The 11348-nt window shown below is 40.3% G+C and overlaps 1 protein-coding gene across 1 annotated transcript in view; it reads right to left on the reverse strand.

Moving 5' to 3' along the window:
- Nucleotides 1-11348, reverse strand: part of IARS2 (isoleucyl-tRNA synthetase 2, mitochondrial) — a 38732-nt gene that overhangs the window by 23817 nt on the left and 3567 nt on the right. Inside the window, exons 2-11 of the mRNA XM_014528045.1 lie at nucleotides 9063-9208; nucleotides 7728-7887; nucleotides 6193-6341; nucleotides 6053-6102; nucleotides 5863-5972; nucleotides 5680-5770; nucleotides 5237-5352; nucleotides 3282-3451; nucleotides 2419-2509; nucleotides 1285-1436 (exon numbers count right to left, since the gene is read on the reverse strand). Of these exons, the coding sequence (XP_014383531.1) occupies nucleotides 1285-1436; nucleotides 2419-2509; nucleotides 3282-3451; nucleotides 5237-5352; nucleotides 5680-5770; nucleotides 5863-5972; nucleotides 6053-6102; nucleotides 6193-6341; nucleotides 7728-7887; nucleotides 9063-9208 (1235 nt within the window). The remainder of the gene's footprint in view (nucleotides 1-1284; nucleotides 1437-2418; nucleotides 2510-3281; nucleotides 3452-5236; nucleotides 5353-5679; nucleotides 5771-5862; nucleotides 5973-6052; nucleotides 6103-6192; nucleotides 6342-7727; nucleotides 7888-9062; nucleotides 9209-11348) is intronic.

Raw genomic sequence — 11348 nt, forward strand, 5'->3', positions numbered from 1 at the left:
GGGTGTGATTGCCTGTCGAGGGCATGTACCTCTGTTGCAGGGTCCATCCCCAGTCCCATTCAGGGCGCATGCGGGAGGCAACCAATCAATGTGTCTCTCTCACATCAATGGTTCTCTCTCTCTCTCTCTCTCTCTCTCTCTCTCTTTCTTTCCCACTCTCTCTCTTTTTCTCTGGCTATCTCTCCTCCCTCCCTCCCTCCCTTCCACTCTAAAAATCACTGGAGTAAATATCTTCGGGTGAGGATTAACAATAAAAAGTGAATGGTGGGAGGGGTTTAGGTAAAAACAAAATTGGTTGTAAGTTGATTGTTGTTGAACTTGGGTAATAGAAACATGGCAGTACATCACTCTATTCTATCTCTGCAAAGAGCAACTGAAAATTGTATATAAGACATTTTTTAAAAACAGCTTCAGCATATTGCATCAGACTAAGATGTTCTGCACCCAAAAGTCTGTGCAGAGCTGGAAGTTACAAATTTTAATATTTACAAGTAAGGGCTTCATGGGATGTCAAAAAAAAAACAACACAAAAAAACAAAACTAGTCCATGACACAACTGTCCACTCAATACAAATTCAGAAAATGCAAACTGCTACACATAGCTTTGGCGAGGGCCCCAAACTGCCATGCCAACATTTTATTAAATGAAAGAGCTCAAATACATATAAAACTTTAGAACATCTGTTCTAAAGTATGAACACAAAGCAACAACTTTTCAAATAGACTGAAATTTCAATCTGAGGAAAACCAAGGGTCTTGAAAGTATTGTATTGAATCCTCATGTGCCAGACTCCTGTCCCAGAATCGTTTATCCGCCTATTCCAGGAGGTAGGCGTTATGATCGCCTTTACATAGATGAGGAAACGGAGCTTTTGAGAGATTAAACAATTTGCCAAGCTCCATTCTGCCCCAATTCTATGCCACTTTCACTGCACTGGGCAGGATTTGGGCAAGTCACTTAACCCCTCTCAGCCCGATTTCCCTCACGTGTATAATGAGGAATGGAAATCCAAGGTTCTTCCTGATCTGAAATTCTACGATTTTATGAAACCAAATCCTAACAGCAGCACACCCTCCCTCCGCCTCACACTGAGAATCATAAAGCAGCCTCCCACACTGAGAACGAAAAAGCCCAGCCTGCAGTAGGACGCCTTCCTACCTTGGCCTTATGAGAACAAATCCTAACAGTAGCACACCCTCCCTCCACCTCACATGGAGACCCTAACAGCAGCCCTCCCTCACTGAGAACAAGAAAGCCCAGCCTGCAGTAGGACGCCTTCCTACCTTGGCTGTGGCCTTGAGTTCCGAGATGTTTATAAACCACTGCTTGCTGGCACGTATAACCACTGGTTTCTTAGTCCTCCAGTCGTAGGGATAACTGTGCACCAATTTTTCCTCTAGCAACAAATTCTTTGAAGCCTGAAGCATCTTTATAACTTAAAGAAAAAGTCAGTAACAATTTGCGTTAGACATCATTTACAAGTACTATGAAAACCCTAGTAACCCTCTATACTCCCAGGAGACCTACATCTGCACCAGCAGGTGCAGGAAAAAGTCAGTAACAATTGCGTTAGACATATTTACAAGTACTATGATAACCCTAGTAATCCTCTCAACTCCCAGGAGACCTACATCTGCACCAGCAGGTGCAGGAAGAGTAGCCACCTACCAAGTACCACAGGAATAACCTGGGACTCTCCTGGCAAAACACGCAGGGACTGTAAAACCTTAATCAGACTCCGGATTATCCCACTGCCTTCCGTTCAAAGGAAAGATGAACACGATACACTTAGAATTCTACACCTGAAATTCAGAGTCACAATCTTACATGTCTAGGTTCTTAAAATGGTGACCATGTTTTCCGGAAGAAACCAGGTACAGTGAGTTGAATTTTGTTCCCCAAAAAGAGATGCTTAAGCCCACACTCCTAGCCCCTGTGAATGTGAGCTTATTTGGAAATGGGGTCTTCGTAGATGTGATCGAGTGAAGATGAAGTCACAGGACTAGAGTGAGCCCTAACCCCATCACTGTCCTTACAAGAGGGAAGAACACGGTCACACAGAGCAGAGGAGGATGGTGGCACTGGAGGCAGAGACTGGAGTAACAGCTGCACACCAAGGACTGGTTTAACCCAGGGATGACCAGGAGCCACCGGAAACGGAAGAGGCAAGGAAGGATTCGTCCACAGATCTTTCAGAGGGAGCGCGGCCCTGCCCACACCTTGATTTGCTTAAACAGAGCATCTTCAAAGGAAGATATGAAAAACTCTACACTCTATTTTAAACCATGTGACAAAATAAGATGTCGTTTTAGCCTTTTGTTTTTGTTGAAAGTATAAAATGGGAGCGTAAGTTAAGGTTCCTGCTGGCTACTTTTCAGAAAATACAGATTTATGACACCAACATACACAATACTCACCCACATCCGTCCCCTCGTCAAGGACGGCCTTGTTTTGAAGTTCAGGCCCTGCAGCTGCTGTGAAAACGCCATCTTCATCCACTAAACAATCCTACAAAGTGTCATTTTGAAAAATTAAAGTATCAAGACATTTTACCTATGACAGTATCTGGCAAGACAATACAGATAAAACATCTCAGTCTAACAGACGAGGTGTGCGCCCCGCCGGCAGCGAGTTTGACATGCTTGGTCTAGTCTTTCACTACAGTGAAATTTCGAGGACTTATTCAGTGACTAGGAAATGTAAATTTATACATTTACATCACTAAAGGCAAAATGTCTTATTAAAGCAGAGACCAAATGTTTACTAAAAAGTAAAACATCACTTTTAATTTGATCTCTATTAATCATGGATCTATGGCAACGTACACACACAGTGATGACTTTGAAACTCACCTTTAAATGGAAAAACTTGCGAAGCAATTGATGTGTGTAAAATTAATTTAGAGAGGACTATATAGTTTTAAGCCTGAAGTAACCCTCTCAACTCTCAGATTGAAATTTCAGTCTGTTCTTTTCAACTAGTAAAACTAGTAAAATCCACTTGCCAATTTTCAGAGAAAGTAATTTGTCCATGTGACTTCATATTTGAAAGAAAAAGCTGTCCCCACTTAATATACATTCTTCAATTTTAATTTTGCGCTGATTTTGTGTTGTCTGGGAAATCTTTCTCAATTAGGGCGAATTAATGAAGCTCCAGCGTATTGCACAAATTTCACAATTATGATGATGAGTGAGTGTTTATTATAAAAAAAGATGTTACTCGATTTATCACTTTAATTCTACGAAAGCAGCGATTAAAAAGGAAGGAAGAGGACCAGTACCGTGGACAGGTTGTGTTGGGAAGCTACACTGTAATCTTCCATACCATGAGCGGGGGCTGTGTGAACCAATCCCGTGCCTTTGGTCATGGTCACATGATTTGCAGGTAGGAGCGGAGAGACTTTATCGGGAATTAAAGGATGAGTGCAAGTACCATTTTCCAAATCGGCACCTGAAGGCAAAGAAAAGCACAATGAAAAGAATCATCTCAGATGGCAATTCTTCTACCTCTCGAAGAGCAGCAACAGAGTAGACAAGAGGAGCTGCCTGGCCCGAGACTGGCCCACGCCCGGCTTCCCACTTCCCTTGCTCTGGGAGCTCTAAGTGATTAATAAAAAACAATATATTCTTTCTGCAAAGAAAACCTACCCCATACAAATTATGCTGCTTTAGCTGTTCAACATTCTTACTACTCTAATCAGTCGTAAGCTAGTTGTCACCAGCTTATTTTGCCAGCCATGAGAATTACATCTACTGCTTGGAAATGTGGTGGCTCAAAATAGCAACCCAATAATTCTCTGCACAGTAATAATTTGAAACAATTACATAATCTAGAAGAGTGATCTTAACTATAACCACTTTCAAAAACCTTGAGAGAATGCCCTTCAGCTTCCATAACAACACCTAACTTGTGGAGTAGACATTTTGCACTAAAAATGCAGGCAGGGGATTGGGAAGGGGAGGAAAAGAGGGGCGTATAGAGTAAGAATATACTGGATCCTCCTTACCTATTGCACAAGTAAGGACCAAATGATATTAAGTGATAAACATTCTGTAGCTTCTTTCCTGCCTTTCACATAAAATCCTTTTTATTGCCCTGACAGGTTTGGCTCAGTGGATGGAGCGTCAGCCTGTGGACTGAAGGGTCCCAGGTTCGATTCCGGTCAAGGGCATGTACCTTGGTTGCGGGCACATCCCCAGTAGGGAGTGTGCAGGAGGCAGCTGATCAATGTTTCTCTCTCATCGATGTTTCTAACTCTCTATCCCTCTCCCTTCCTCTCTGTAAAAAATCAATAAAAATATATTTTTTAAATCCTTTTTATTTTTGCTAAGACTGTTTAAACTTCTAATTGGCTTGTATCTGAACCTAGGCATTTAGATAGAGGGCTTCACTATTAGTTAGGCAATCTTTCCATTTTGGGATATCTCATTCATTTAAAAAACATTTTTTTTGTAAGAAACTCAAAAATATATCATTCCTAAGGATCAAAGGTAATTTTGTTTATTGATTTTTATTGATTTCAGAGAGAGGAAGGGAGAAGGGGAGATAGAAACATCAATGGATGAGAGAGAATCATTGATCAGCTGCCTCCCGCACAGCCCCTACTGAGGATGGAGCCACAACCCGGGCAGGTGCCCTGACCTGGAATTGAACCGTGACCTCCTGGTTCACAAGTCAACACTCAATCACTGAGCCACACCAGCTGGGCCAAAGGTAATTTTAAAACTTCCCTGATTCCACAGTTATACCTCAAAACAAATCCCAAATTGAAGCCCACTAAAGATTGTTTTGAGTGAAGCACTGTTTTTGGACTAATTTTCAGAATTTATTCAATTTCCTTAGTAAAACCATGTACCAAAAATAAATATATTTACTTCCTTCTGTGTTCTTTTTGATTACATCAGATAAAAATGATTTTTAGCAATTTAATTTTGGATAAAAAGTTGAAAAGATCTTTGTATATTCTACCTCATAGAAAGGACACTTGTCCAATTTTACATTGGATATTTGGCAGAAATATTATTTTGTCTGTTGTGCCTTTGTCAATGTTCACATTTTTCTATACCCCTATCATGTTTAATGTATAGTCTCCTTCAGGGGAATCACTGTAATGTATATTCTAGAAAGGCAGAAGCCACGTCTGTTTTGATTCAGAATGAGCAGCGTTCAGGAAAGTACCTCAATCAACCCAATAGTTTGATGACTGTGATAGTCAGAATATCTATAAATCTTCACCTGAAAATGTTGAAATAACCTCAAATGTTGTTTTCAACGCAGAAGCAACCAACGTCACTTTGTCTGCAGCCAGTATGTACAGCTCTCCAGATGTGGAACATTTCACAACGGCATACCTCAAATAAAAGTTTAGGGTAACGTTACTAACAATGACGGAAGAAAAGCCACAGATAACATTTAAAATGTGTTACTGCCATTTTAGAAAAACGAACTTCAAGATCCCAAAAGTACTATTTTCAAAGGACTTCATCCCTTACATCTGTTTTGTTTTCCAAAAAAAAAGTGGAAATAAAACCTTAAAGTCTATATGAACACGGTTAAGTTATAACACATTAACTTTTAAGAGAATAATGAGGATGAAATAAGTCCAAAATAATACTACTGACAGAACTGATCCTACTTGTGGATTAAACAAACAAAGAAAAATGCAATGCTCTACCTACTTTGCATCTGGCATATAACAAACAGCCTGATTGGCTGGAATTGTCCAAGGCTGTGTGGTCCAGACTAAAATACTAACAGGAGAGGAACCATCTGTGGGAACAGAGTTTCAAATATGTTAGCAAATGTTCCAATCCCATAACTGTCAAAAACTCAAGCAATGAATAAATATGAATAAATCGCACCTATGAGAGATGCCAACTTGGGGGCAGGTTTCGAGAGAGGGAATTTTACATACACTGAGCGACTGACATGCTGGGGGTTATACTCCAGTTCCGCTTCAGCCAAGGCGGTCCTGAGGTGGAAACATATTAGACATAAGGATCTGGAGGCCTCACGAAATGTCTCCTTTAATGAGCAAAAACATACAAATACCTCGATGAGGGAGACCAAAACACAGGTTTGTAAGACCGGTAAATCAGGCCCTAGAAAAGACAAAGGCGGTCTATGAAAAGCTGGGATTCTGTAACAATCTAACACTCCCGGAGGAAAAAAGTAAAAAAGTACTTCGGTACCTTGTCATACATTTGGTAGAAAATTCTCAACTGTTTGGCCTCGTAACTGCCGTCAAACGTATAGTAGCAATTGTTCCAATCTGCCATAATTCCCCAACGAATAAATGCCGACCTCTGTTTCTCAATTGCTGCTTTAGCAAATGACCTAGCTGAACAAAATACAGACAAGAAAAAGCTTTGAAAAAACCCGTAAATTCACATTCTTAAAAATGGCTTAGCATGTATCTCTCTAAATGCAGTTACTATACACAGTTTAGATGATAAAGTTTACTTAATAGCAAAGTTATTTTGAAAGCTAAAGGTGTTCAAACTCTAAAATTAACTAGAATTTCAAAAGTTAAAATATTTTTTAGCATCTTCTGTATTTTCTAGACTTTGTACAAGACCTTACATTTAGAAAAAAAGATACCCTGAAGAATTCCTCAAATTTCTGAATTTAAGAAGAGATCAGAGAATATATTTCATTATACAAAAGAAATTAATCAGTACATCGAGTCGATGATAAGAAATTTCACCAGGAAGTAAATAATCTTCACAATCATATCCAAATATACAATAGCTTAACATATACAAATACAAGATTCCTTGCCGACCCAATCTACTGAAGAATCAAATAAGAGATTAATTTAAAATATATTTGTATTTTAGAATTTACTTTTGTTTTATCACCTGAAATAGGTCAAAAGCCCTAGCGAGGAAAGTAAATAAAAACACTGTTCAAAATAATAATCTCAAAATATGAAGACTAGGCCTGGCCAGTTTGGCTCAGTGGATAGAGCGTCGACACTCTGACTAAAGGGACCCAGGTTCGATTCTGGTCAAGGGCATGTACCTCGGTTGCAGGCTCGATCCCCGGCCCTGGTAGGGGGCGGACAGGAGGCAACCAATCAATGTCTCTCTCTCACATCGATGTTTCTCTCTCTGTGTCTCCCCCTCCCTTCCACTCTCTCTAAAAATCAAGGGAGCCCTAACCGGTTTGGCTCAGTGGATAGAGCATCAGCCTGCGGACTGAAAGGTCCCAGGTTCGATTCCGGCCAAGGGCATGTACCTTGGTTGCGGGCTCATCCCCAGTAGGAGGTGTGCAAGAGGCAGCTGATTGATGTTTCTCTCTCATTAATGTTTCCAACTCTCTATTCCTCTCTCTTCCTCTCTGTAAAAAATCAATAAAATATATTAAAAAAATAAAAAATAAAAAACAAGGGAAAAATATCCTCGGGTGAGGATTTAACAAAATAATAAACTATATATATACATACACACACACACACACACACACACACACACACACGAAGACTAAAGAACTAAACTATGTACTTGGAAATGCTTACAAATCTTTCCTTCAATCCCTGAACATAAGTTCCCACAAAGGTCAATTTTTAAAAATCTGAATTTTCTGTGACAAAGTGGTTTCCAACAGATCTCATTCTAACTACAAACAAAAACAAAATAAACAGGTCTCTCTGATCAGGCCCAGGCTTTTCCAAAGAACCAGTGTTTACGAATAGCATTTCAAAACAGAAAGAGAGGTTACTTACCTTTCTCTCTAATTTCCATCGCTGACAGATCCTGAGCTTTCCCGCCAAGTTCTGATAAGACTTTTACTTCAATGGGTAACCCATGACAATCCCAGCCCGGCACAAAGTGGATTTTGGAACCCCTCATCATATGGTATCGATTGGCTATATCTTTCAAAATCTGCAAAGAAAATGCTAATTGTCACTCATACATGAAGCATGTACCCAACAGTTTACCTTATTTTCTTAATATTTTAAAACACTGAGAAAGCCCAATTTTAAAAGGATTTATATAAAGTAACCTGTTAAATCTCCCAATTCAAGTTCTACATAATAACAAGAGTAACAGATATTTGAAGTTATGCTTTTCTTTTTGGCTGGCTGTTGTAAAAGGTGCAATAATTCAAAAATGAGCTATTAAGCAGCAGAGTTTGCTCTCTGTGGAATGTGCAATATGTATAACATATCTCAAGTGTTAAAAGTTTTCAATACAATTTTCTAATACAATATATACAATCCATATTATAATGCAATACTGCTCTAAGCAGTATGCACCTGTTTAGTGACCAGATTCCTGGTTTTGAAAGCAGAGACAGATGTCCAAGGCCACACCCTCTCCGTTTCCCATGGAAGTCTACGTGAAAATAAAGAATTAAAAAAAAAACACAAAAAACTGATGAACAAATTGTGGTATATTCTCTCAATAGAATGCTACTCAGCCATGAAAAAAAGAAGCAATTACTGATATCTAAAACAACATGAATGAATTTCAGAAACACTCCATGCGTGGTTGATAGAAACTAGACATAGAAACATACTAGTATATGCTTTTATTCCGCCTCTCTGAAATTTTAGAATAGGTAAAAAAAAATCTACAGCCATAGAAGCCAAAACCTTGATTGCCAAATACCACCCCATTAGGGATTAGGTTTCAACATATGAATTTGGAAGAAGAAACAAATGTGCAGTCTATAGCAGCTCTAACATACTTTATTTATCTTATTGATTATGTCTTCCCTGACTAAAACATAAGCTCCAAAGGACAAGGCCTATCTTTATTTTGTTCACTGATTATTTCCAGCCTAGAACAACGCCTGGCACATAGTAGGTGCTCAATAATGGCTTACTGACTAAAACGAAATTTACCAATGTAAAACACAAGCTCAAAGCAAATACCAGGGATGTTACTCTTCACGCAGGATCGAAATGGATGACTGCTGCTTTCTGTTAAGACATTCATTTTATGTGTCAATGCAAACGTACATCATTGTCATAGTATTTGAGTACTCTTTTTTTGTAAAGTGCATTTAAATACTTCCCCCCCCCCCCGAGTCTTATAGACCTAAGTATGATTACCTTATTCAAAGCATGTCCAACGTGAGGATCGCCATTTGCATAAGGAGGCCCATCATGAAGACAAAATTCTGTCTTTACTTTTCTTTCTCTCTGCCAGGAATAGAGTTCTGAAAATCCACATTTCTGTTTAAAAAGAGCGATAATGTCTGAACGTCATATAAACACATACTCCTGAGTCTTACCATGAGGAACAGCCAGCACTTATTTCTTATCTCATTCCAATGTCTTTAACTCTAAAACACAAACGGTGATGTTTCTGAAATGCACTGAGTACTTTTTTTATTGAATTTATTAGGGTGAGACTGGTTAGCAATATTATACAGGTTTCAGGTGTACAATTCTATAATACATCATCTGTATATTGTATTGTGCATTCACCACCCCAATTCAAGTCTCCTTCCATCACCGTTTATCCCCCCTTTATTCTCTTCTACCCGCCCCCTTTCTTCCGGTAATCATATTGTCTGTGTCTATAAGTATTGATTTTTAGAGAGAATGGAAGGAAGGGGGAGAGACAAAGAAACATAGATGTGAGAGAGACAGACACATCGATTGGCTGCCTTCCACACGCCCCCAACTTGAGGCTCAAATGGAGCCTGAAACTAAGGAATGTGCCCTTGACTGGAATCGAACCCACGACCCTTCAGTCCAAGGACCCATGCTCTATCCACTGAGCCAAACTAGCTAGGGTGAGTTTGGGTTTTTCTTTTGTTTTGTTTTTTTGCTGAAGCCCTTCAGGTTTTCCACCAGCCTCCTTAACCCCCTTCCCCTCTGACAGCTGAGGACTCTTTTAAAACCTTTCAATAGTCGCCCTCACAGACTTCTGATTAAATCCCAGCCCTTGCTACTCTCCAAGTCTGAGACAACACGCAGGGCAATCTACTACGTGACCTTGGCCAACTCAACTTTGCCCTAATGGGCCTGTTTCCTCCTTTGAAAAAAACGTTAACATCCACTTGGTGTGAAGATGAAATAAGAGAACATCTGAAACGGTCACAGTTCCTGGAATACAGATGGTCCCGGATAAAACGCATTCAAAAATTAGGTGCCACCCTAACCGGTTTGGCTCAGTGGATAGAGTGTCGGCCTGCGGACTCAAGGGTCCCAGGTTCAATTCTGGTCAAGGGCATGTACCTTGGTTGCGGGCACATCCCCAGTAAGGGGTGTGCACGAGGCAGCTGATCGATGTTTCTCTCTCATCGATGTTTCTAACTCTCTATCCCTCTCCCTTCCTCTCTGTAAAAAATCAATAAAATATATTTTTTTAAAAATTATGTGCCAGAACAAGTTGGTGAGTCTAGAACGCTAATAACTGTCATATGTAAGCTAACCAAAAGTTGCTTAACCAATATATCCCGAGTGTCATGGGCTTTAAAGACTCTAACAGTGGTTCTCAACCTTCCTAATGCCGCGACCCTTTAATACAGTTCCTCATGTCGTGGTGACCCCCAACCATAAAATTATTGTCGTTGCTACTTCATAACTGTAATGTTGCTGCTATGAATCGTCATGTAAATGTCTGATATGCAGGATGTATTTTCATTGTTCGCGACCCACAGGTTGAGAACCACTGCCTAGAATGAAACTAACATGTGCATCTCTGCCCTTAGAATATTCGATTGAATACAGGAGGCAGTCACATAGTTTGGGAAGCAACTCAGAGAGAGTTAAGTATCGCCACTCTGTCCTGGAAACAAGTCGTAAGTCCAACCAGGGATCTATTAACACCACAAAGGTGAGCTTCCACTTGTCCTCATGACCAAAAATTTTTTAAAAAATTTTTTTATTGATTTCAGAGGAAGAGAGGGATAGAAACATCAATGATGAGAGAGAATCACCCATGAGTTGCCTCCTGCACGCCCCCTCCTGGAGATCCAGCCCAAAAGCCAGGCATGTGCCCTGACCGGGAATAGAACTGGGACCTCCGGGTTCATAGGTCGAGGGTCAACCACTGAACCACACCGGCCGGGCACTAACCAAATTTTTATTTCTATGTGAACAGATTCATTAACTTTTTTTTATTATTCATTTACTTTTTACAAGCCGCTGGGAAAGTATCCACACTGGCCTGTTTTGCCCAAGCGGAACATGGGACTTAGGTTTCACCCCTTTAATATTCTGCTCGGGAACCTGCGGCTGCTTAGGGACTCACCTCCAGGTTCTTCACTGAAGTTTCAGGCAGAAAACCCGTAAGAAGTGGGTGGTTTAGTGGGTGGTTTCCACTCATCTGATCACACGCGCGCGCACACACCCCAAAGGGGCCTGGAGCCCGCGGGCCTGTCCCAC

The sequence above is a fragment of the Myotis brandtii genome, unplaced genomic scaffold (genome assembly GCF_000412655.1).
Source record: "Myotis brandtii unplaced genomic scaffold, ASM41265v1 scaffold612, whole genome shotgun sequence".
NCBI classification, from domain to species: Eukaryota; Metazoa; Chordata; class Mammalia; order Chiroptera; family Vespertilionidae; genus Myotis; species Myotis brandtii.